Source organism: Otolemur garnettii, unplaced genomic scaffold, assembly GCF_000181295.1.
Source record: "Otolemur garnettii isolate 467f Iridium unplaced genomic scaffold, OtoGar3 scaffold00016, whole genome shotgun sequence".
Taxonomy (NCBI): Eukaryota; Metazoa; Chordata; class Mammalia; order Primates; family Galagidae; genus Otolemur; species Otolemur garnettii.
The window spans coordinates 13714814-13742431 of record NW_003852411.1 but is presented as its reverse complement, the minus strand read 5'-3'; the positions used below and the strand labels follow the sequence as shown (position 1 = coordinate 13742431).

Genomic DNA, 27618 nt, shown 5'->3' with positions numbered 1-27618 from the left:
CTGGGGATTCGAACCCGCCACCTTAGGTGTATGTGGCTGGCGCCTTAGCCGCTTGAGCCACAGGCGCCGAGCCCTTGAATGCTATTTGAAATAACTAGTTACTTTTTTCATGAACACTAATATTGGGAAATGAAATATAAATCAACTTTCCTTTTCAGTGGCAAAATTTTTCTCAATTCAAACTTCTAGAACGAGTTTAGTAAGAAATGCAGTTATAATTATAATTTGGTATATAGAAGTCAAATATACATATGTAATACTTTTTGTTTTGTTCCTCTTTACTTTTATCTGGCTTGTAAATAAGCTTACATGTGTTCTCAGTCTAAAATTAAGCCACATCAGCAAATATTTAGATGATAAAATGATTGTTTTTCTGTATATTTACTTTTTTTCTGTCATTCACTAGAGAGTTGTAGGGGCTTATCTTTTTCTTCCAGCATACTACTGGGTACATGTTTTGTTTATGTACTTTGATTTTGTACAGATCGAGTCAAAGTTATAAATGTGCCCTTCACACATTTATAGTGCATTGTAGTCAGTAGGTGTACATTTATTCAACAAATAAATAGTTTATTTATTGTAAATAGTGTGCATTGTAATCAGTAGGTGTGTCATTTATTCAACAAATATTTACTGAGTGCTCACTACATAGCAGACATTGCTCTAATCTCTAGCAGGGTTTCCAGCCTTTTTTCTTCTCTGCTATACATTGGAAAAAAGAGTTGTCTTTGGCCACACATTAAATGTACAAACACTAATAAAAGCTGATGAACACAAAAAAGAGGGTCTGTGCATAATTTCCTGATATGTGTTACCACAGGTAAGCAAAAAAGTCTTCATATAATCCACGTGTGGCCCAGGGGCTACAGATTGGACACCCCTACAAAGTTTAGGATTTCAGAATAAACAAAATAGACCAAAATCCCCAACAACATGAAAGAGGCATTCTGGTAGAAGGAAATATTATGTTCTATATATTGTCTCATATTAAATTGCCTCTTTTCTCTGAAAATAGGGTAAATACTAAAAATTTTAAAGATATTTGACAATTAGTTTCATAGATATTTTTAAAGTATGAGTGACATAAGAGGCCAATTTTCTTTTACAAAAGGATGCGTAAATTAAACTTTCAGAAATTTTCTGATAAACTCATCTAAATATAGCACCATTTCTTTCTTTCTTTTTGTTTTTCTAATAGAAATGGGGTTTTACGCTGTCACCTAGGCTGGAGTGCATGGCATGATCGTAGCTGACTGTATCCTCAAACTTCTGGGCTCAAGTGATTGTCTTACCTCAGTCTGTCAAGTACCTAGGACTACAGGCTAACACTATTACCCCCAGCTAATTAAAATAGTTTTTTTTTTTTTTTTTTTTTTTTAGAGGCAGGGTCTTACTATGTTGCCCAGGCTGGTATTGAACTTTTTTGGTTTTTTTTTTTTTTTTTTTTGGTGACAGAGTCTCGTTATCTTGCCTTTGGTGGAGCGCTGTGACTTCACAGCAACCTCAAACTCTAGAGCTTCAGTGATTCTCTTGCCTCAGCCTCCCACGTAGCTGGGACTACAGGCACCAACTACAATGCCCAGCTTTTTTTTGTTACAGTTTTCATTGTTGTTTAGCTGTCCTGGGGCGGGTACAAATCCACCACCCTCGGTGTATGGGACTGGCAACATAACCACTGTGCTACAGGTGCAGAGCCAGTATTGAACTTCTTGTTTCACGTGATCCTCTCATCTTGGTCTCCCAAGGTGCTGGGTGTATAGTGTGAGCCAGCTTGCTGAGCTACCATTTTATACAATTGTAAAATGGGTCAGTCTTGTAGAATTTCCAGAAAAATTAATATTTTCAGTGTCTTTATTATTTGACATATTTAGTCTGATCTTGGCAAAGCTTTAAAAAATTATTATTTTTAAGATTCTTAAGGTATTTTCAATTTTCTTGATTTTAATTAGGATGGCTTCTATTGATTTCTTTTTAACAGGGTTATTTTTGTTTGTTTTGTTTTTTTCTTTTGGGTGAGGCAGAGAGCTGTCCCCTGGGGCTAGAGTGCAGTAATGTCATCATAGTTCACTGCAAACTCAAACTCCTAGGCTCAGACAATCCTCCTGCCTCAGTCTCCTGAGTAACTGGAACTACAGGTGCGTATCCCACACCTGGCTGAATTTGTTTTTGTTTTTTGTAGAGACAAGGTGTCGCTCAGGCCGTTCTTAAACTCTTGGCTTCAACAGAACCTCTTGCCTTAGCCTTCCAAAGCACCAGGCCTTTTAACAGTTTTTTTTGAGGGTTGTGGAGGGAGACAAATAGTAACATTAAATATGTACATGAGAGAAAAATAGTAATGTTATTTATTCACATCAACCATAAGATATGCCTGTTTTTCAGAAATATTAAAGGTATATATATATTTTAAATCAAGGAAGTAGCTTTTCACAAGATTGAAATTCTTTTTTTACTAAAAAGGGGGAGGGTTTGGGCCAGATGTGGTAGCTCATGCCTGTAATCCCTTATAGGAGGCTGAGGCAGGGTGGATTGCTTGAGTCCAGGAATTTAAGACCAGCCTCGGGAACCTAGTGGGACCCTGTCTCCACCTAAAATTAGAAAAATAAAAAAGGGTATTTTTCTTTCCTTTTATAATGTTCTTTAGAAGGCAAGACGTAGGATATTTTAATTTGAGTTTTTAAGGTATAGTGAACTTCTCTCATTTTCTTCATAGTGCAGCAAATCTTAGGAGTGAATATAGAATTTTAATATGTCACTAACAGTTCATACTTTGCAGGAGGTCATGTCGGAAGAGCAGAATCTGATCCCAGGTTGGACGTTTTACATAGACATCTTCCAAGAAGCTCAGAATGTTCGAAAAGTAGAGCTCGATCTGAAAACAATGTAAAAAAATTAGCTCCATCTCTTCCAGATAATAAACAGGAGGAAAACAATGCCTTAAATAAGGACTTCTTACCTGTTGAAATTCGTGGCATTCTTGATGACTTACAGCTGGATTCTACAACTCAGATTTCTAGGCAAGAGACTGACGAGTTACAGAATCAGAAGTCATCAGCACCTGTACAAGCTCCTAGGAGTAATAGCCCAGTAAAAAGAAAACCTGACAAAATAACAGCTAATGAAGATCCCCCTGTTATTTCCAAAAAGCGTCACTATGACACAGATGAGGTACGACAGTACATTGTTAGACAGCAGGAGGAAAGAAAGAGGAAGCAGAATGAAGAAAAGAAGGCTCAAAAGGAGGCTACTGAACAAAAGAACAAACGATTACAAGAGCTCTACCGAAAACAGAAAGAAGCCTTTACTAAAGCAAAAAATATGCCTCCTTCTGAGCCATCAGCAACTAGGCGGCTACAGGAAACTTACTCCAAATTACTACTTGAAAAGCCCTTGCATGAAGAGCCATCTCATCAACATGTTACGCAGGAAACACAGGTAATAGTAGTGACAGAAATACAAAGGGAAGAGGGGAGTAATTGATGGCAGGGAAAAGCTTACTTGCTGTATTATTTTAAAATATTCCATTATTCCTAATATTTAGATATATGCTCAGGTAATATTTATAATAATCATGGCCATTCATGAAATTTATTATATATGAAGAGTAATATGGTGGAAAATAAGAGCTGAATTAAGAGTTTCTGCTAGGCTCAGTGGCTCACACCAAAGGTGTGCCACTGAGGCCAGGAGTTCAAGACCAGCCTGGGCAACATAGTGAGACCTCTGTCTCTACAAAACAGTTAAATAAAAAAAGCCAGGCATGGTTGTGTGCGCCTATAATCCTAACTTGGGGAAGATCCCTTGAGCCCAGGAGTTCAATGCTATAATGAGTTATGAACATGACACTGCACTCCAACCTGGGCAACAGATCGAGACCTTGTCTCTTAAAAAGTTTCCTAGGGTGATTGTTACTGATCTTTTTTTTTCCTCTCATCATTGCTATTATTTAATACTTTTATTCCTGCCTGGTTTTCATTATAGTACTGAGTAAAGTTAGACTGTATTAATTTGTTGGAAGAGCAAAATCTGATCCCAGATTTAATATTTATAAATAAATATTTATTTATTTATATTTCAGGTTAATGTGAGGATACACATATTTGGTTAGGTCAAAATATTTGAATTTGTGAGGTAGAGTCCCTCTTGTAGTCATGTCCTGCACTATGCATAACTTTGTTAACTTCTCCAAAACTTAACTACTAATAGCCAGAAGCCTGGCTATTAAGATGTGAAGCCTTACTGATAGGTAACATATACAGTTGATTAACACATAATTTGTGTTATATGTATTATATACTATATCCTTGCAATAAAGTAAGTTAGAGAAAAGAAACTGTTCTTGAGAAAATCATAGGAAGAGAAAATGTGTTCACTGTTTGTTAAGTGGAAGTGGGCCATCATAAAGATCTTCATCTTTCTCTTCGCTTTGAGGAGGAAGAGCAAGGTACTGTCATTTCAGGGGAGGCAGGAGAGGCAGGCACACTTGGGGCAACTTTATGGAAATACCTTGGAATTTCTGACTTTTTTCATGTCTCTAGAATTTTCTATATGGTACCAATCCTTTCTCCATCTTTTACTTCTGTTTCAGTGTCCATATTGGAGAAGGGTCCGTGTCGTAAAAGGAATCAAAAGCAGTCTTGAATAATTAGAACCCTTCTGCTGGATTGTGTACTGTCAGCTTATTTTCTGGCTTTGCTTCTTCTCCAGATGTTTCTTTGTTATTTGGTACTAATTTGGAAGCACTGATCCCCTTCCAGTTGTCTTAATTCCTCTGGTGTGGTATCTGTTATCTCTTGAATTTTTCCATGGTCCATACTTTAAACTCTTTACCCCCTACCTTTTTTGCCATATCCACAGTCTTTCTCATGATTTTCTTGATTGGCTCTTTTGTAAATCCTGTGAAGTTACACACAACATATGGACACAGTTTTCTTTTTTTTTTTTTTTGAGACAGAGCCTCAAGCTGTCCCCCTGGGTAGAGTGCCGTGGCATTACAGCTCACAGCAACCTCCAACTCCTGGGCTCAAGCGAGTCTCCTGCCTCTGCCTCCCAAGTAGCTGGGACCACAGGCGCCCGCCACAACGCCCGGCTATTTTTTGGTTGCAGCCGTCATTGTTGTTTGGCGGGTCCGGGCTGGGGATTCGAACCCACCACCTTAGGTGTACGTGGCTGGCGCCTTAGCCAGTTGAGCTATAGGCGCTGAGCCTGGACACAGTTTTCTACAGAAGGAATTTGTTGTTTGAGGCTTAATGACTTTAAAGGGCGTTTCTGTAACCACAGTGGTGTCTTTGATTTTGTAATCCAGTGGTTCTCAACCTGTGGGTTGCGACCCCTTTGTAACAATGAAAATACTTCCTGCATATCAGACATTTACATTACAATTTGTAACAGTAGCAAAATTATAGTTATGAGGTAGCAATGAAAATAATTTTATGGTTGGGGGTCACCACAACCTGAGGAACTGTATTAATGGGTCACAGCATAAGGAGGCATTAGGAAGGTTGAGAACCACCAGTGTAATCCTTCTAGATGTTTATGATGTTCTTTCTATTGGGGTTTTCTTCCATAGCATTGATAATCCTTTCCATAGAGTACTATGTATAATGAGCCTTAAAGGTCCTTTATGACCCCCTGAGTTAAAGCTGTTGTATTCAGCGGAAAATATAATACTTCATTGTCTTTGGTGTTGAACTCATGGAGTTTTGGTGGCCAGATGCATTCATTGTCCAATGTCAAAAGAACTTTAAAAGACAATCCCTTAGTACAGGGTACTTCCTAACTTCAGGACACAACAGTAATATAACCAGACCAGAAAAAGGGTTCTCATCCAGGCTTTCTTGTTATACACCCAAAAGACTGGCAGCTGGTGTTTATCTTTTCCCTTTAAACCTCTGAAGTTAACAGCTTTGTAGACAAGGGCAGTCCAGTCACAAAACCTGACTGCATTTGCACAAACACAGTAGTTAATGTGTCCCTTCCTGCTTTGAAGCCTGGTGCTTGCTTCTCTTCCTTACTAATAAATGTCCTTTGTGGTGTTTTTTCCCAGGGTTGGGTACTTTTGTCTGCATTTAAAATCTATTCAGGGAGATATACTTTCTTCTCAGTGATTTTTTGTAATGGTGTTCTGTAACTTATCTGTTGCCTTTTGGTTGGCAGAAGCTACTTCTGTTACTTGTTTTTTTTTTTTTTTAGAAACAGTCTCAATCTGTCACCTAGGTTGCAGTACAATGGAGTGATCTTAGCTCACTATCTCCTTAAACTCCTAGGCTCAAGCAGTCCTCCCTCTGCAGCCTCCCAAGTAGTTGGGACTACAGTACAGGAGCGCACCACCACATCCAACTAATTTTTTAATATATTTTTTTAGAGACAGGGTCTTATTGTGTTGCTTAGGGGTTCTCAAACTCCTGGCCTCGTGTGATCCTTCCACAGTTCTGGTGTTAAAGACTTGAGCCACCATGCCTGGTCTTAACTTGACATTTCTTAAGCCAACCTTCTTTCTAAAATTATCAAACTATCCTTTGCTGACATTGAATTCTCCAGTTCTCACTTTCCTTTTGCTTTGAGTTGTTAAGTAACAACCTCACTTTTCTCCAATGGCCTATAGGTATACCTTTCTTATAACAATCCCACACTCACATAAAAGCAGCACTTTCTTTTTTTTTTTTTGAGCCTCAAGCTATCCCCTTGGGTAGAGTGCTATGGCATCACAGCTCACAGCAACCTCCAACTCCTGGGGTCAAGCGAGTCTCCTGCCTCAGCCTCCCAAGTAGCTGGGACTACAGGTGCCTGCCACAACGCCTGGCCATTTTTTTTGGTTGCAGCCATCATTGTTGTTTGGCGGGCCTGGGCTGGGGATTCGAACCCACCACCTTAGGTGTATGTGGCTGGCGCCTTAGCCGCTTGAGCCACAGGCGCCGAGCCAAAAGCAGCACTTTCAATGTGAGATCAAAAGGTATTGTGCAAAAGATGCAAGGGTTTCATATCTTTGGGCTTAGCAGCTATGACTTCACAAGTTTCCTTTGTTCTTTCTACGATGATCTTTATGTTGTATTCATTTATTTTGAAATGGCAGGCAGCTACAGCTGCAGACCTCAATCTGTAGTACATATCAAGCAATTTATATTTTTCTTGCAATGACTTTTTTTTTCCTTGTCATGGCATTTCTTTCCTTCTTGGGAATGCTTCCAGCATCACTGCTACCTCTTTGTATGGGTCCCATGGTGTTATTCAGGGTTAATGGTATTGCACTAAAAACTGCGAAAAAAATATATGAGAACCATGAATGGATCACTTTTTACTATAAGGTGCAATTATTGGAGAGACAAACTGCTCACATAGAGATGATAGGTATCACATGGTGTTTAAAGCTGACAATTATAACACTTCTCAGTGTAGTACCAACAGGAGGAGGCTATGAAATTATTACAGTAGTACAATCTGTACTAAGGTGCATTTTGTGCATTTATGATTTGATGCTACATCTTTACATTTGTTTATGTTTCATGTTGAGTTTAAATTGCCAGTGTGTACAGTCTGTGTGGGTAAGGTTTGATAAATTGTAACTTTTATTATAGATTTAGTTTATTTTGTAGTAGTAAATGATAAAATACATATTTCATGCATTCTTTACATACCTCACTTGTTCTTAATTTTTTTTGACATATTCTAGGCAGCAAAATGTGTCTGCAGGTTTTTAAAAATTGTTGCAAATCTCTAAAACATTTTTCAATGTAGTTATTGAAAAATATTTTTGTGTAAGTGGATCTACTACTCAACCCCATGTTGTTCAAGGGTTAACTATACTTAGTTTAGTGATCTGTGCTGAAATTCAAAGTATCCTACTTTAAGAACAATAATGTTGAGTACATATCACATGCTGTTTTTTGAAGGTTTTACTTACAGGCTTAAACTTCAGTAAATTGTCACAACCCTGAAAAGATTAGGGACTACATTATATCTACTTATCAAGTGAAAAAACTGAGGTTTAGAAAGGTTATACGTCCTTGTAAGTGTGCATTTAGGGTACCCTTTTTGGATTTTAGATGATGTTTTGCTGTTAACTCTAATGGTTGTTTTGAAGGCAACCTAAATTTGAATTGGTTTTACTTGAGGGAAAAAAACCCCTACATTTTATGATCTCTGTAAATCTAAGTTGACTTGATGTTTATCTTAGGTGCTACCTGAGTGTATCTTTGTGATGGAAGTCAGATAAATTTGATCTCCCTTTTTTCCTAGGCTAGACCCGGGTATCAGCCATCTGGAGAGTCTGATAAAGAAAACAAAGTACAGGAACGTCCCCCAAGTGCATCTTCCAGTAGTGACATGTCTCTGTCAGAACCTCCACAGCCTCTTGCAAGGTAAAAAGGGGAAAGCAAAAGATGATTATGATTTCTTTCTTTGCATGAAGTTTAGTAGTGTAGTCTATGCTGAGAATTTTGCTCACTGACCACCTGTGTGAACAAGATGGGAGAGAGAGGTTTATTTAGAAATTGTTTAATATTGGCTGGTCCACCGATAGTGGTAACTTATTAACATTAATGACACTAATGTTGTTATACAACCCCTCACTGCTAAATTTGACAGGCAAAAAAAGAAAAAAAGGAAGGAATTGTTTAATGTCTTCTGATAGATACTTAAGGATGGTATACATCTGTACTTACCATATCCCTTACTCTGTTGTTCATAGTTTACCTGTCCTTTAATCTAATGTAAACATCACTTTCTTATAAATTAAAAAGCACTCTTGCCTTTTCTGAACTAAATGCATAATAAAAGATTGTTGGATGAATGAATCACAGTGAAATGAACGTTTTAGCATATTTGTAGTGAATAATTTTTAAAAGACATTTCTATATACACATTGCTATTCATAATTTCTTTCTATAACTCCTACCAATTTATCCATCTTACCTTTTAAGAGCTATAGTTGGATGTGCATATGAACATATGATCAAAGAATAGGAAGGGATCTAATTGGATTTCACATTTTCTTGTTGTTGTTATTATTGTGGTTGTTATTTCACATTGTTGACTATTTCACCTTAAATTTTCTCAGGGAAATTTTTTTACTATAATATATTGCTTGTGATAAAGTAAAAACAAAGCTCTTTGGCATGGATCTTAAGGTGATTTTTAGATCATATGATTATAAATTATACTTTGTAATAACCCTTTTGAGAAGGAGAAAGATTTTAAAACTCTTTAAGAATGCACAAATGGAAATCAAATTAGTTTCTAATTTGAAGTTAATACACATGATCCTCTAATCCCCCTCCCAATAATAATGTTGATAAAAAACTAACTTACATTAATTGAGTGTTTCTTAGGTTCCAGGTGCTAATCCTAAGTACTTGGTGTATATTATCTTATTTAATCCTTGTAATTCATTGACTTCAGTACTGTTATTTCTGTTTTACAGAAGAGGTAATTGAGGACTGGAATTTAATTAACTTTCTCAAAAATTAAAATATCCATGGTAGAGAGATGAGTTTGAATTTAGGTAATTTGACACCAGAAGCTTGTGTTAACTATTTTAGATATCGTGTCCCAAAAGTGAAATGTTTCATATGGTATCTTTCAGTTTGTGAATACATTTCAAACTTTAGGCAGAAATAGACTTTAAACTTTTTTTTAATTTGAATACTTTTTAGATAGGTGATCCTTTCTAGTTTATCTCAGTTCTGTTGTTGATATTTAACACACTTTGCTGGATTTATACCTTCAATTTGTACCTTTCTCTGAGTTTCCTGCTAATTCTAAACAAGTTATCCAATATTAGAAACAAGCCAAACACAAGTAGACCTTACTACTTTCCACCTGTTCCCAGTATCAGACTTCTTTAACCTGTGATGTCTAGCCTATTGCTTCCACTTTATCCCACTACCCATTTCTTAGTTTCCCAATTCCTGTTAATAGTTTTTTGAAAACATAATCTTTATGCTGAAAAGCATGTTACTTTATGCTTGAAGTTGTGGCATTTCTTTTCCTTGCCCTTCATTTTTTCATCATTCTTAACTACCTGGGAAACTCCAAATCATCCCATATATCTGACTTTGAAGACCTTGACGATCCAGTTCAAAAAGCACTTCCCTTGACTACCAGAGTTAATTGCTACCCTATCTATACTCTATTGAACTTTATAAATCTTTATTTTAGTTCTTTACTACTTGTATTAGCTGTTTGTTTATTTATTTATTTTTGATAGAGTCTTACTATATCTTCCTTGGTAGAGTGCCGTGGTGTCACAGCTCTCAGCAACCTCAAACTCTTGGGCTTAAGTGATTCTCTTGCTTCAGCCTCTCAAGTAGCTGGGACTACAGGTGCCCACCACAACACCTGGCTATTTTTGTTGTTGTCGTTGTCACTGTTGTTTAGCAGACCTGGGCCGGGTTCAAACCTGCTAGCCCCATGTATGTGGCTGGCACCTTAACCACTGAGCTACAGGTGCCGAGCCTAGCTGTTTGTTTATTAATCTGTCATCCCTGATAGATCGTGAGATCCTGAAGTGTAACACTAAGTCTTAACTGAATTAAGTATTTTCATTTTTACCGTTTGTCTACTACCAACATATTTCCTGCCATAAAATTAACATTCTAAATATGTGAATTTAAAACTCCTAAATTTTTACTCATCAGTATCTTTTATAACTTATTTTGTATTTCTGATAGTACCAGCTTAGTTTAGGCCCTAATAAACTCACACCTTATGTTTATTATACTTTATATTCTGTGGCATAGAACCTATTCTCTAATCTTCCTTCCTTCATTCCAATCTTATTACCAGAAATTCAGAATAAAAGACTGATACAACTTAATGTCCAACCAAATCTTTCCTTGACATGCTTTTTAACTTTCCTGTCACCATGGTTACTCTCCTTCAGATGATTTTTTTTTTTTCGAGTCCAGTTGTAGAGGTTTACCTTGTTTTGCAGAGCTATCTAACCTTTTTCCTTTTCTGGTGTACACTAGAAGAATAAGAGTTGTCTTAGGCCAAACACTAACAGAAGCTGATGAGCAAAAGAAAAGATCCATGCATACATTTCACTACATCTGACACCACAAATAAGCAGAACAGTTCTCAGACAATTTGCATGTGGCCTATAGACCACAGGTTGGATATCCTGCATGAGTTTCAACTTGTATAAATAATTCTAAATTATAATTTGGTCATTTGATGGGTTCGCCTGGCTGCCAAGCTTTCTGTCATCTGCAAATTTGATAAGCATAAAGATATCATAATCTAAAAATAATGGATAATGGCAGCATCCATAGCTCAGTGGGTAAGGGTACCAGCCACATACTCTGAGGTAGGCAGGTTTGAAGCCGGCGCAGGCCTGCTAAACAGTGACAACTGCAACAAGAAAATAGCCAGGCATTGTGGTGGGCACCTGTAGTCCCAGCTCCTTGGGAGGCTGAGGCAAGAGAGTCACTTAAGCTTAAGAGTTTGAGGTTGCTGTGAGCTGTGATGCTATGGCACTGTACTGAGGGCGACACAATGAGACTTTGTCTCTAAATAAATAAGTAAATAAAATGGACGAGACTCAGGGTAGAACCTCATGTTCTTCTTTTAAGGGTCCTAATAGTTGACATCAACCTGTAATCTCTCGAGTATCCCTTAACATAGAGGGAGTCTGTAGCCTAGAAACATACATCAGTGTACATGATGTTGTCTAGGACAGCTTTATTCTGTTTCTAGGCTTATAGACATTCTATTTTATTGACAATCAATATTTATAATTGCTACTCATAGTTTTGCATTTAATTGGTGTTTATTAATTTGTTTAGAAGTAAGTTGTAATCATTTAGTGTATACATGTTAAACATAAATGTTCAGCATTTAGTATTAATCTATATCATGTCTGCATTAATATTTAGAAATCTTAAGCATTTCTCTTTTATCTAATATTATATTTAAAGGCAAGAAGGATAAAGCCAATGTTGTAAAGAATTTTTTCCATAGAATTTTAAAGGTTTTAATGCTCCGTCTTTAATTAATTGCTTAAAAAATCTAGTGTCTTAGTTGGAGAAAGCAGTTTGCAGAACAGTATATATGGTAAAATCCCATGCAATACCACCAAAACACAATATACACACATAGAAAAGTGTTTGGAAGGGTATAATTCTAAATGAAATATTACTAGTGGCTCTTTTTGATTATTTAATTATAAGTGATCTTTATTTTTTTAATCCTTTTTTTAAAGTAATGTGTATACATTACTCTTATAATGAGGGAAAGAAACTTTTTTAAAATGGTGATATACTTAACTAACATATTGTGACTTTTCATTTCCAGAAGGGACTTGATGGAACCTACATGGATACATCCTGATAGATTGAGCCCACGAGTTCACCATTCTCAACCACAGCCTCTTGTTGGAACAGCTGGAAATTTACTCTCCCATCTCTTGAATCTAGAGCATGTAGGAATGTTGCATAAAGATTTGGAATCTATTTTACCAACTAGGAAGAATCATAATGTAGCTTCAGGGCCATTAACTTTTACACCTCAACCATATGTGACCTCACCAGCTGCTCAACCAGATGCCTTGTTAAAACCTAGTGCCAGCCAATATAAGAGTAAATTGGATCGTATTGAAGCCTTGAAAGCAACAGCTGCTTCTTTGTCCAGCAGAATTGAAAGTGAAGCCAAGAAATTAGCTGGGGCCAACATTAACTATGGGTCAACATGGAATACTGAGTATGATGTGCAGAAAGCCCCTCAAGAAGATGGATCTTGGACCAAGGCTCTAAGTCCACCTGTAAAAGATGATGCTGAAGATGTATTCTCTGCCCGAATCCAAAAGATGCTGGGAACTTGTGTATCTCATGCAACTTTTGATGATGATCTTCCAGGTGTAGGCAACCTTAGTGAATTTAAAAAGCTTCCTGAGATGATAAGACCTCAGAGCGCCATATCAAGCTTTAGAATGAGATCCCCTGGTCCTAAACCAGAAGGGCTGCTGGCACAGTTGTGTAAGAGACGTACTGACTCTTCCAGCTCTGATATGCAAACCAGTTCTCAAGACAGAGCCAGAAGGTCTCTTGGTTCCAGCCTAGATTCAGTCAGTGAAGGTCCTCTTCTTAGTGAGGGAAGTCTCTCTGAGGAAGAGGGAGGCCAGGGTGGACGGCCTCTTTTGACGGTAGCAGAAATTTTAAAAGAAAAGGAATTTTGTGCTGGAGAAAGAAATACTTATGAACCCATCAAAGAATTTCAGAAGGAAGCTGAAAAATTCTCACCACTTTATGGTCACATAGGTGGTGTACAAAGCAGAGGACCTTGGGAAGAATTGGCAAAGGGAAGTCCAAATAGTGTCATTAATATTTTTACAAAATCATATCAGTTATATGGAAAAGGTGAGAAAAATAAGGCTTTTACCATTTATATGTTATCTTAAGATAAATTGTTATTCTTTGTTAAAACTAATTTTAATAGCAGTCAGATTTCGAACAATAATGTAGCTGTGTATTTGAGTCCTAAACCAATAAACTTCTAATGTTCCCTTTTTATGCCTGAAATTCTGCAATACAACTTTCCTTTTCTGTGCTGGACTAAATTCCTCTAAGTCCCTTTCTCTCTTCTTCCTGCTGTAGGTGGATTCTGCCTATCCTATGCTAACATAACCTTAGAATTTCCATGTTGGATATTTCCACTCTTTATAATGAACAAACTGTTTAACAGATGAATTGATTTTACCTCTTCATCTTTTGCTTAACTGGGTATCACATTGCTTTTTTCCTAGAATTCATATTTAGGCACTTAATTGTTTTGCACAGACCTTTATATGCTATTGCTCTCCTATGTGCCACTTGTTTGTATTGGTACTAATTGGCCACATACACCAGGGCTGGCAGGTTCGAACTTGGCCCAGGCCTGCTAAACAACAATGACAACTACAACAACAACAGAATAAAATAGCCAGGTGTTGTGGTGGGCACCGGTATCCCCAGCTACTCAGGAGGCTAAGGCAAGAGAATCACTTAAGCTCAAGAGTTGGAGATTGCTATGAGCTGTGATGCCATGGCACTCTACTAGGGGGGACAAAGTGAGACTCTGTCTCAAAAAAAAAAAAAAGAATAACCTCCCTCATTTTATAAATAAGAAAATTGAATTCTTAAATTCTTCTATTAGATTTTTATTAAGATTTTATATTTACACTGAAATATTTAGAGATAAGATAGTATTTAGGATTTGCTTCAAAGTAGTTTGGGCAGGGAGTGATAGATGGGGGGAATATAAGGTTTAATTTAGATTGGTCATGTATTACTGTTAAAGCTAGATAATGAATACATTGGTTTCATTATGCAGTTTTTTTTCTGTTTACATGTATATATGAAAATTTTTCTAGTAAAAAGTTAAAAATCTGTTGTTACATACAAAGGTAAATTGAAGAAAACTAATAAAATCAAACTAAAATGTCTCCAAGGCCATGTGGTTAATCTCCATATGTAGATACTTTGTTTACATCTTTTTTGTGTGTTTTTAACCATGCTTCAATTGTTATTTTGGACAGGGTTTGAAGATAAGTTAGACAGAGGAATATCAGCATCACGGCCTTTCAATGCCATCACAACCCCTCTAAGCAGTATTTCATATGAAGATGATTTTGTTTCCTCTCCAGGGAGTGGGACTTTGACAGAAAAAAAATCAACTCTTGAACCTAAGTAAGAATATGTTGGCAATACAGAATAAAGTTTAAAGAATGAGAAAAATGTGCAAATGAGAACTGTGGTCTGAATATTAGTCAAATTTTGCTTATTTAAATATCCACGTAGAGGCTGCATAGCATAGTTGTTATTAAGAGCTGGACTCTGGATCTAGACTACCTGGATTAAATCCTGGCTCTCCTAATTATTAGTTGTTTTTATTTGTGCATATTACTTAACCTCTCTATGCCTCAGTTTTCATCTCTGTAAAATGAAGAAAATAATAGTATCTGTCTACCTCATAGAGTTGTTCTGAGTATTCAGTGAAATAAAAAATACTTGAAACAGGGTCGGGCATATATTAAGTAGAATATAGGTTGTTAAATCAATATGCGAATCTCTAGTAGAAGATAGTACTGCTTAGAAGCTATTCTGTGGTGTACTAGTGTAAGAAGCTTAAGAAGTGATTTTCTGTGATGGAATCGAGGAAGTTCAGATTAGGATTCCATGGTCCCAAATAATAAATAAATCTTTTTATAATCAAGAAAACATCTAAGTTGTGCAATGCTTTGAAAAGTAATAATGATTATAATATCTAATGATTATTAAGCACTTAATGTGCATGATAGTGACTGAGAGATTTTACCTGTGTTAATTCATTTTTATAATAACCTGATGTATTATTATTATTATTTCCGTTTTAGAGAGGAAACTGAAGACTAGAGGTTAAATCACTTGTACAAACTCACAAACTTACATATCAAAAGAGTCAGACTTTGCTAGAGAGAATTTTCCCCTAAATTTTGTTATCTTATGAATTAATCTGTAGTTATTCATTTGCAGGATTTTTTCACGTGTCGCATATTGTAGTCCACATAAAACAGCTAGGTTATTATACAAAAATTAGTTAAATCTACTTTGATTAATAGAAATAGGAATTAAAATTATATCAGGAAAAGTATAGTTTTCATTTTTTTCCCTTTAGGAAAATTTCACTCTGTTTATATTTGGCTTTTGGTTAATTTGAATTGGATATATAGTTCATCCCTTACCCATCTCCCTCACTTTAAATCATTTCTACTTAAATGAGAAATATCTGATTTTTTAAATATGTATGTGTGTATATATATATAGGAGTAGGAAATCTAAATGTAATTTATTTAGTACCTTTTATGTATGGAGAAAATGTGTGAGAGATTTTAGTAATTAAATTTTTGATACTTTTAAAATTAAATTTTTAAATAAATGTTAAGGAATTTATTGCAGTGACCTTTAATATCACCATTCAATATGATTTGATGCATTTTATTTCCTGGTTGAAATACAAGATATTAAATTATTCTTTTATAAGATCATCAGAGGAGAAATAGATACAATATATAAAATTATAAATTTAATAGAAATTGAGGCCACATTTCTTCCCATTACTCAACATTCTATTTTTTTCCTCTATGTGTCTGAAATATTAGTTTTTTATTGGTTTCATGCAATAAACAATTCACCTGCAATTTTTCCATGGTAATAAATTAAGCCACAGGAAAAAATCCAATGTATGGTAGTAAGAAAAACAATAAAGTGGAAGCCATCTTTGATTTTAGTTACATTCTCCTACTGATTAAATAGATTTTTAGATATCTTTGATTTTAGTGGTGATGTGAGATTTTTTATTTCTTTCTTGAACCACTGTTACTTATTCTTTGACAGTATTGGTGGTAGCACTTTAGGCATTCAGGAGGACCATTCTAGCAGAAAGTTGGCCTGTGATCTTTCCTCTGTGGATATTACTTCCCAGCATTCATCAGAAGCCCGTTCTGCTGCATCATCTCGTTCATCTACTTCTTCCAAAGGAAAGAAAGGAAAAAAGGAAAAGACAGAATGTAAGTGGAATTCCATATGGTGACCTTTTCTCTTATCAGTGATTGTGGTAGTGATCTAAAATTATGATTTGATTCCATAAGAGGTTAAAGGAAGGCCAGGCACAGAGGCTTATGTGTGTAATCCCAGCACTTTGAGAGGGTGAGAATCACTTGAGGTCAGAAGTTTGAGACCAGACTGGCAACATAGTGAGACCTCACCTCTACAAAAAATTTAATAATTAGCTGGGTGTAGAAGTGTGTACCTGTAATCTTAGCCACTGGGGAGGCTGAGGTGGTAGGAGGATTGCTTGAGCCCAGGAATTTGAGGCTATAGTAAGCTCTGATTGCATCACTGTATTCCAGCCTGCATGACAGAGTGAGACCCTCTCCTTAAACAACAAAAAATGAAGAGGAATTTCTTTTCTTCTTTTTAAGAGACAGAGTCTCACTTTATTGCCCTTGGTAGAGTGCTGTGGTGTCATAGCTCGCAGCAACCTCCAACTCCTGGGCTTAGGCGATTCTCTTGCCTCAGCCTCCCAAGTAGCTGGGACTATAGGTGCCTGCCACACAACACCTGGCTATTTTTTGTTGTTGTTGCAGTTTGGCTAGGGTCAGGCTTGAACCCACCACCCTTGGTATATGGGGCCAGTGTCCTACTCACTGAGCCACAGGTGCCGCCCAAGAGGAGTTTCTTTATGATGATAATGTAATTAGCTTCAATATTTATCATTATAAAATGTCTTTTATAAATAACATTATAAATCTTTTTAATACAGAAGGGATACATCTGCAATGGTAATAAATTAAGAATTACACATAAACACTCATGACATAAACACAGATCTTCCTTGATCCTTTTGCTAAGAAATAACTACTATTAGCATTTTTATGCCTGTTTTTCCAATATACACATAAAGCCACAGAGACATGTTTATAAAAAGAAAAGCAAGGCTGTACACGGTGGCTCATATCAGTAATTCTAGCACTTGAAGAGACTGAGGTGGGAATATTGCTTGAGGTCAGAAGTTTAAGACCAGCCTGTGATGAGCAAGAGGCAGACCCCATCCCTACAAAAATAGAAAAAATTAGCTTGGTGTGCATGCCTGTAGTCCCAGCTTCTTGGGAGGCTGAGGCAGGAGGATCCCTTGAACCCAGAAATTTGATGTTGCAGTGAGCTGTCATCATGCCACTGTATTCTAGCTGGGAGGACAAAGTGAGATCCTGTCTCCAAAAATAAGCAAATAATAATTGCTTTGCAATTGCTTTTTTTTTTTTTTTTTGAGACAGAGCCTCAAGCTATCCCCCTGGGTAGAGTCTGGTGGCATCAAACCTCACAGCAACCTCCAACTCCTGGGCTAAAGCAAGTCTCCTGCCTCAGCCTCCCAAGTAGCTGGGACCATAGGCGCTCACCACAACGCCGGGCTATTTTTTGGTTGCAGCCATCATTGTTGTTTGGTGGGCCTGGGCTACATTTGAACCTGCCACCTTAGGTTTATGTGGCTGGTGCCTTAGCCATTTGAGCCACAGGTGCCGAGCGTGTAATTGCTTTTTTAAAAAACTTAATGATATATCATATACTCCGAGTATCATTAAATATGTGTAATATTCAATTTTTATTATTTATAAAATAGAGATAGTGATAGATGCTTCATATAGTAATTTTTAAGCTTAAATGAAGTTGACATAATATGTACATTCTAATACCTAGTATATAGTAGCTGGCCTGTTGACACTCAGTAAATATTTTTCAATGATTGAGATATTTTTCAGTGTCTGTAGTTCTACTCCTGGCTATAGTTTGGGTTATAGGCCTATCAGTGAATAGATAAATGATTAGGCAAAGGCCTCTTAAGCCCACAGAATAGCTAGGGAATGATTTTCCTTCCAAAATAGTTTTTTCTAATTGTAAAGATAAACCTTGCTCATTTAGTTAAAAAGGAAGAAAGGAGCACAGGGAGGGGGAAGAAATCAATCAGCATAGAAAATTATATTTAAAAATAAGTCACCTGTAATCCCTTCACTTAGAGATAACCAATGTTAATATTTAAAAAATATTTATTTTACTTTGTGGTAAAATATACCATAAAATGTATCATTTTAACATATTTAAAAATATATTTAATTGTAGTAAAAAGTACATAACATAAAATTTATCATTTTAACCATTTTGGTATGTACAGTTCAGTGGCATTAAGTACATTCACATTATTGTGCAACCATTACCATTCTCATCTCTAAAACTTTTTCATGTTCCCATACGGAAACTCTGTACTCATTAAATAATAACTCTATATTCCTGTGTCCCTTAGACACTAGTAACCAGTGTTCTATTTTCTATCTTTATGAATTTGACTACTGTATATAATTTGTATAAGTGGAAGTATACAGTATTTGTTCTTTTGTGTGGCTTATTTCACTTAGCATAAAGTTCTCAAGATTCATCCGTGTTGTAGCATATATTAGATTTTCATTCTTTTTAGGGCTGAATAATATTCCATTCTGTGTATGTACCATACTTGGTTTGTCCATTCATCTGTTTATGGACATTATGGTTGTTTCCACCTTTGGACTATTGTGAATGATGATGCTGTAAACTTTGATGAACAAATACCTGTTTGAGTCTCTGCTTTTCTTTCTTTCTTTCTTTCTTTCTTTTTTTTTTTTTGAGACAGAATCTCACTATGTCACCCTCGGTAGAGTGCTGTGGCATCACAGCTTACAGCAACCTCAAACTCTTGGGCTTAAGGGATTCTCTTGCCTCAGCCTCCCAAGTAACTGGGATTACAGGTGCCCGCCACAATGGCCGGCTATTTTTTTGTTGTTGCTGCAGTTGTCATTGTTGTTTGGCAGGCCTCGGCTGGGTTCGAACCTGCCAGCCCTGGTGCATGGGGCTGACGCCCTAGCTGCTGAAGCTACAGGCACTGAGCCATCTGCATTTAATTCTTTTGTGTACATACTCAGAGGCAGAATCACTGGATAAAATAGTAATTCCATGTTTAATATTTTGAAGAACCACCATGTGTTTTCCATAGTAGCTGCACCATTTTTCATTCCCATCAGCAATGTAAAATTCTACACATTTTATTTTCTGAGTTTCTTTCTTTTTGTGTGTGTGATAAATAGGACATCCTAATGGGTGTGAAATGTTAACATTTTTAGTAAGAATCCTTCCAATTTTTAGGCACACATAAATATAGTGCCTGGGGGGTATTTTACATGCTATTTTGTTCTGTCTATAGGTTATGGATATCATTTTTTATGGACTGCTGTTTGTAAGACTACTTAGTGTTCTTTTATTTGAATATATTGTGATTTGTTTAGCTAACTCTCCATTGCTAGATATATAGGCTATTTTCTTTTTTCTTTTACCCATAGTAAATAATATTGCATTGAATATCCTTATAAATATGTCATTATGCATTTGTCTTTTTTTCCTGTAATGGAAAATCCTAGAGGTGAGATAATGGGGCAGAGATTATGCCATGTTTAAAATTTGGATATGTTTTACTGAATTAGTAGCCTTTCAGAAAGCTAGTGCCAGTTTATATATTTCTAATGAGAATGCTAGGAGAAATTTTCTTTTAAGATTTTTTTTTGTCTTTTTGTGATATATAGGCGCATATATATGTGTGTGTGTGTGTGTATATATATGTATAACACACATATATACACACACACACACACACACATATATATTTTTTTAAGAGACAGAGTCTTACTTTATCTCCCTTAGTAGAGTGCTCTGGCATCACAGCCCACAGCAACCTCCAACTCCTGGGCTTAGGCGATTCTCTTGCCTCAGCCTCCTGAGTAGTGGGGACTACAGGTGACCGTCACAACACCCAGCTATTTTTTGTTACAGTTTGGCTGGGGCTGGGTTTGAACTCACCACCCTCAGTATATGGGGCCAGCGCCCTGCCCATTGAGCCACAGGCGCTGCCCTATATATATATTTTTTGAGACAGAGTCTCATTGTGTTACCCTCAGGAGAGTGCTGTGGTGTCACAGCTCACAGAAACCTTAAACTCTTGGGCTTAAGTTATTCTTTTGCCTTAGCCTCCGAAGTAGCTGGGACTACAGGTGTCTGCCACATCTGGCTATTTTTTTTTGTTACAGTTGTCATTGTTTAGCTGGCCCGGGCGGGTTCGAACCCGACAGCCTTGGTGCACTGTAACTGCTAAGCCTATTTATATTGTTTTTAAAAATAATTTTTTAATTTGGCTGCGTCTGTAAACCACTGAGGCTGGTGGGTTCAAACCTAGCCTGGGCCAGCTAAAACAACAATGACAACTGCAACAACAAAAAAATAGCAAGGCATTGTGACAGGTGCCTATAGTCTCAGCTACTTGGGAGGCTGAGGCAAGAGAATTGTTTAAGCCCAGGAGTTGGAGGTTGCTGTGAGCCACAGCACTCTACTGAGGGCAACAACTTAAGACTCTGTCTCAAAAAAAAAAAAAAACAATTTTAAAATTTAATTTTAAAATATTTTAATATGGAAGGCTTTATAAATTTATATGTCATCCTTATACAGGAGCCATGTATCATTCCAATTTTAGAATATATGCTGCCAAAGCAAACATGAGAAATTATTTCTCAATTATTGCCTAGTATAATTCTGTTGCAGACTAGAAGGGTTCTGAACTTGTTTGGGAGGACATTTAGATATCATTTCACCAGTATTTCTCAAAGGCTGTCTTTTCTTGTGAAATATAGTTTCACTGGAATAGGCTTTTTGTAGGTGTTTTGTTAATAAAAGAGCTCCATGGTTCCATACATTTGGAAAATGCTTCTAGGGTGAAACAGGCTTCTTCCCAGAGGACTTATCAACAATTTTAATATACCCGTATGCATTATTTATTTTAGTATAAGGCTGAGGCTATATGAGGCCTTAAGTTTGTGAACATATCCTAGAAAAAGTGCTACTACATAGCTCATTGCTGAATATCTTAAAAGTCACCTTCAGAGTACTCCTCTTGGGAAGCTATGCACTGATGCTAGGGCCTAGTCCATCCTTCAAAGCAATTTTGGAACTCTGTCTGGAATGACTATCAGAGCTATCAACATATGGCACACAAAAACATGCAATAATGATAATGAACTACACTCAGCAAGGTACCACTACACAGTGACACAAACACGGCTGTGAGACACTGATATACCAAGGTAATGAAATCTTAATTACCTGAAAGAAACTTGCTTCAATTTTATAGTTTGTACAGTGCTAACAACATAAGTGCATAGTGGCAAGTTTAAGAACTTAAACGTTAGACCTCATACAAAGATAACTCAGATGGTCATTCCAGAAAGAGAGTTTCAAAACTGTGTGGAAGGGTGGACTAGGCACTGCCATTGCTGCATAGCTTCCCACAGGCAGTACTTCAAGGGTGGTCACAGTGATACTCAGTGATGAGGTATATAGCACTTTTTCTAGGATGAGTTCACAGACTTAATTGTCAGGCCTCGGATGGTATGAAGCATTTTCCACATTTATTTGACTACAGAATCCTTTCTTTCAACCAGCATTTTGTGGCATTAGAATTCAGCTGAACACATTTTAGGAAATGGTGATCTTGCTTTTATTTTGCATTTGTTATTCTTTTTTATATTAATGTCGTATCTAAGGCCACTAACCTGTTATTGGATAAGCCCATATTCTAACTTCTGACTCTTCAATCCATTCACCCTTCTACTACCATGTTTCCCCGAAAATAACACCTACCCCCAAAATAAGCCCTAACAGGATTTCTATGCATTTGTTAAATATAAGCCCTACTCCAATAATAAGACCTAGTGATGGGTGTAATAAGACATAGATACGCTACATAGCCATGCCATGCATTTCAGCGCCAAGCGGTAAGGAAGACTAGAATACCCCTTTGAAAAAAAGCCCTAGTGTGTCTTCTTGAGAAAAAAATAAATATAAGACAGTGTCTTATTTTCAGGGAAACATGGTATGATACATACAATTTTAAAATGTCACGATAGGGGAAAGGGGGAGGAGGATGGGTTGAGGGAGGGTCATTGATGTGAGGGTCATTTAGTAATGTGAAACTTACTAAATGTAGAATATAAATGTCTTAACACAATAACTAAGCAAATGCCATTAAGGCTATGTTAACCAGTTTGATGAAAATATTTCAAATTGTACATAAAACCAGCAGACTGTACCCCATGACTTCATTAATGTACACAGTGATGACTCAATAAAAAAAAAGTCATGATAATATATCAAGTATATGAGAATAAGCAATATGATTTAATGTAGGTTTTTTTAAAAATCTAAAATAGATTAGATAACATATACATAGTATTTTGTGGCTTTCCGTTTCCCTAATCTCCTTTCACAATGCCACAGGAAAAAAATACCCTGTTACATTTTACTTTCCATAGCATCATTTTTAACTTAGTTTCTCCCTCATTCCCAAGTTGTAAAATCAGTGTAATTTTTCTTGTTTATGCTCCATCTGGTGGTACAAAAGAATGTTGCATGCTTTGTGTAAAACTACCCAGTGTAGTTCAAGTAGATGGTAGATTAAAGTGGTAATCCTAAGAAAACAATTTTATTTTAATTTAACTGTAAGATGATATATACATTTGGTCATCTTTTTTTTTTGTTTGTTTTAGAAAGAATCTTACTATGTTGCCCTTGGTAGAGTGCTGTGGCATCACAGCTCAAAGCAACCTCAAACTCTTGGGCTTAAGGGATTCTTTTGCCTTAGCCTCCCAAGTAGCTGGGACTATTAGGTGCCCGCCACAATGCCCAGCTATTTTTTTTTGGTTGTAGTGTCATTGTTGTTTGGCAGGCCTAGTGCTGGGTTCGAACCTGCCAGCTCTGGTGAATGTGGCTGGCGCCCTAGCCACTGAGCTATAGTTGCTGAGCCCATATGGCCATCTTTTACCGTAGGGGCAAATATTTTTTTTTCATGTGGGTCCATTACTTGGAATTTAGGTCTTTATTGCATTGAACATTGTGTTTTCTACAATTTCTAGTTGTTTAAAGCTAAGAGAAGTCTTAAGATTATTTATTGTCAAAGAATAATATTAAATGAATGAATTATAATTATTACAGAAAATTAGAGATAATCAGTATTAACAGCTTGCTTCTACCCTAGGGACCATAAATACACTTTAGATTAAATAATTTTTCTAAATGAATAATAATATCTTAGTTTTCTTTTTATGTTTTAAGTGTACAGTTCAGTAGCATTAAGTACATTCACACTGTTGTGCAACCTTCCTACTGTTCATACATCCTATACCGGGGTCCTCAAACTATTTAAACAGGGGACCAGTTCACTGTCCCTCAGACCATTGGAGGGCTGGACTGTGGGCCCCGGGACAAGTTGGCTGCTAAGCAGGACAGGCAGCAGCGGCCAAAACACCCGGTGGGCCGGATAAATGTCCTAGGTGGGCTGCATGTGGCCTGCAGGCTATAGTTGGAGGACACCTGCACCTATTAAACAATAGCTCTCCATTCCTCCCTCCTTTCAAAGTCCCTGGCAACCACTATTTTACTTTCTGTCTCTATGACTTTGACTAGAGAATTTAAGCATTTTTAAGTGTACACTTTAGCAGCATTAGTGCAGTCACATTAATGAGAGTTATTAATTAATTAACATCTCTCATTTTTTCCTTCTCTAGTACCTGTTAACAACTGTTCCACTCTCTTCCCCTATTAGGTACCTCATACAAGTGGAGTTATGTAATTGTCCTTTTGTGATTCTCATTTCATTTAGCATAATGTCTTCAAGGTTCATCCATGTTACAACATGTGCCAGAATGCCCTTTCTTTTTAAGGCTGAATGATACTCCCTTGAATGTATGTACCATATTTGTTTATCCATCCTTTGATGGACACTTGGGTTGCTTCCATCTTTTGGCTATTGTGAATAATGCTGCTGGGAACATGAGTGTATAGCATAATTTTTTTTTTTTCACTTTTGCATTTTCTTTTGACCTTTAACCATATATGTACATTTCAAAAAAAAGAAAATAATTTAACTGCCTTTAAAATATATAGGCAATTTTGTAATATTTTTAAGGAAATAAATAGTTTCTCATGCTGCTATTTTTAAACATACCATTAAAGTGAGTCATGCACTAGACTTAGAGTCAGGATACCTGGGTGTATGTCCCAGTTTTGTTATTGACTGTGTATCCTTAAATAAGTTACTTAGCTCTATAGAATGCTAGTTACTTGATTGGGGATATGTATATAGGCTACTTTATAAGATGTTTAAGATCAATAAGGTAATATATATATGACGTGCATTTGAAATTACAAAGTGCTGTTTAAATTTTCAAGTTAATACTTTCTAGGTAATTTAGACAGTTGTTTTATTATTGGAAACATAGGTTAAAATTTTTTGAATTATGAAGTTATGTATTAAATACCATGTATCATTTTTCTTAAGATATATCCCTGTAAGTAAAATATGTCTAAATATGAACACTTTTAAGAATGAGACTACATAATTCTTACATACAGTTTTTCAAAAGAATTGCATAGTTCATCTAGCAGTTGATACCATTTTTCTTCCAGCTCTGGATTTTATCCTTTAAAAACTTCTTGGCCAGACACAGTGGCTCATACCTAGCACTTTGGGAGGCCAAGGTGGGAGGACTGTTTGAGGCCAGGAGTTTGAGACCAGCCTGGGCAACACAGTGAGACCTCTGTCTCTACCAAAAAAAAAAATTACCTAGTCGTTATGGTATGCTCCTGTAGTCCTGGCTACTTGCAAAGCTGACTCAGGGGAATCTCTTGAGCCCAGGAGTCTCAGGCTATAGTGAGCTATGATTGTACCACTCTACCCCAGCCTGGGCAACAGAGATAGACCCCATCTCTTGAACAAACAAACAAAATCCTTTTTTTGGTTACTTTTTCTAGGGATAAAGTACTTCATTCTTAATTATCATACTTGTCTTTTATTACCCGTTGAACTAAGAACTATTTATGAACAGGAAATAGAGAATATTAATGAAGAAACTTCACTTGTCTTAAATGGAGACAGAAGAATAAATTGCTTTATTTTAGATAGGGAAAACAAATTTTAAATACATTATAAGTCAATTTTAAGATATTCTGGTTTATACTCTTATTATTTTATTAAAATCTATGTATCAGTTATCTCTCTCAGCTTCTAATTTTGGGCATTAGCTTTATAAGAAATTTATTTTACAGGGTTGGATTCATTCACTGGAAATGTTCAGAACTCACTTCTTGATGAGGAAAAAGTTCAGTCTGGCTCAGAACGTGGCTCCCATCAAGGAAAGAAGTCTGGGACCAGTAGCAAACCTTCTGTTAAAGATTATGAACAGACTCTTGACTCTGATAGCACTTTGGAGGGTCTTTCTGGTCATTCTGTGAGGTAAAGTAATATATACTTTATTCTGTAATTCATATATAATTAAATTTACTGTGTCATTAATGTTCAGAGACTCTATTTGGTAAATTGGTCTCCTTAACTGTACATTTCTAAGCTAATACAAAATTCTGTACTTTCTGAATTGACATGGTAGCTTTATTCATAGCGCCGATCTTTATCTGTATTTTAGAATATGGTCATCTCTTACCTAAACTGTTACAACCTCTACAGGAATTCTTTGCCTCTAGCAAAACCTACCTTTCTTTTCTGAATGCCACTGTCATGATTATTTACTTGGCTCAATATTTTGACCAAGCATCTGCCTTCCTTAGAGTGGGAGCTCATGGTTACCTTGTAGATCCATAGGTCTTAATTATTGACTTAATTACTGAATGACTTAGATTAGTTCTGAGAGCTTAACTCTATTTGAAGTGTTTTCCCTGGGCTAGCACAAGCTATCTCATTTCCTTTGTCTATTGATTTTGCCTCTCAGCTCTACTCTCTCACTCTTTCAACTCAACTACTTAGCATCCTTTTGATCTTATTGTTTATTTCTTTCTCTAAATTTTTCTCTCCTCCTCAACTTATTAGACTACTTAAGCTAATTGTATTTTTGTTTTGTTTTGTTTTGGAGGTTCTTTTTGAGACAGCGTCTCATTTTGCCACCCAGGTTAGAGTGCAGTGGTGTCATCATAACTTACTTGCTTAAGCTGATTTTGAAATCTCACTTTTATACTGATTGTGGAACATGCATGCATAGCATGTTTTTCTACTATCTTTTTAATATCATAGCAAATAGAACCTCCATAATTGACCATCTCCCTACATTGACTACCTTCATAAGTTGACCTTTCCATAGGCAGGACATGTACTACATGTGCATATCAGTACAGTAGGCTTACTTCCTTATGTTGACTACCTCCATATGTTGACTAGCTTGTTTTTTTTTTGAGACAGTCTCCCCATGTCACCTTTGGTAGGGTGCTGTGGCATCACAGCTCACAGCAACCTCAAACTCTTGGGCTCAAGCAATTCTCTTGCCTCAGCCTCCCAAGCAGCTGGGACCACAGGCACCCACCACAATGCCCGGCTATTTTTTTTTTGTTACAGTTGCCATTGTTGGTTAGCTGGCCTGGGCCAGGTTTGAACCTTTCACCTTTGGTATATGTGGCTGGCACCCTAACCACTGTGCTTTGGGTGCCGAGCCCTGTTGACTAGTTTGTTACCATCCCTTGGGTGGTCACCTTACAGAGGTTATACTATATTAAGCACTTAGACCAGTGGTTTTCAGCGTGTGGTGAATCCTTTCACAGGGGTCACCTAAGACCATCCTGCATATTACAGGACCATCCTGCATATTACAGGTCTTAGGTGACCATCCTGTTATTACAATTCATAACAGTAGCAAAATTACAGTTATGGAGTAGCAATGAAAATAATTTTATGGTTGGGGGTCACCACAACATGAGGAACTGTATTAAAGGGTTGCAGCATTAGGAAGGTTGAGAACCACTGACTTAAACTGTTACTGACAAATAACTTTCAGTTTTTGTTTCCTATACAGTTCCTACTCATTTATTCACGTGATGTTTTATCTGTGCACTGGTTTTTATCCTTCTGGAAATTGGGACTAAAGACATATGTGGGCTCGGCACCTGTAGCTCAACCGGCTAAGGCGCCAGCCACGTACACCTAAGGTGGCGGGTTCGAATCCCCAGCCCGGACCCGCCAAACAACAATGACGGCTGCAACCAAAAA

At 36.7% G+C, this 27618-nt stretch overlaps 1 protein-coding gene and 1 pseudogene across 4 annotated transcripts in view; one reads left to right on the top strand and one right to left on the bottom strand.

Moving 5' to 3' along the window:
* CEP350 (centrosomal protein 350) overlaps positions 1-27618 on the top strand; it is a 187037-nt gene that overhangs the window by 65446 nt on the left and 93973 nt on the right. For all 4 annotated transcript variants that reach the window (XM_023510752.1, XM_023510754.1, XM_023510753.1 and 1 more), the window contains exons 10-15: positions 2774-3432; positions 8233-8354; positions 12289-13349; positions 14507-14657; positions 16344-16516; positions 25677-25863. In XM_023510752.1, coding sequence (XP_023366520.1) covers positions 2774-3432; positions 8233-8354; positions 12289-13349; positions 14507-14657; positions 16344-16516; positions 25677-25863 — 2353 coding nt within the window. The remainder of the gene's footprint in view (positions 1-2773; positions 3433-8232; positions 8355-12288; positions 13350-14506; positions 14658-16343; positions 16517-25676; positions 25864-27618) is intronic.
* On the bottom strand, positions 20982-21071 carry LOC111723880 (annotated as a pseudogene).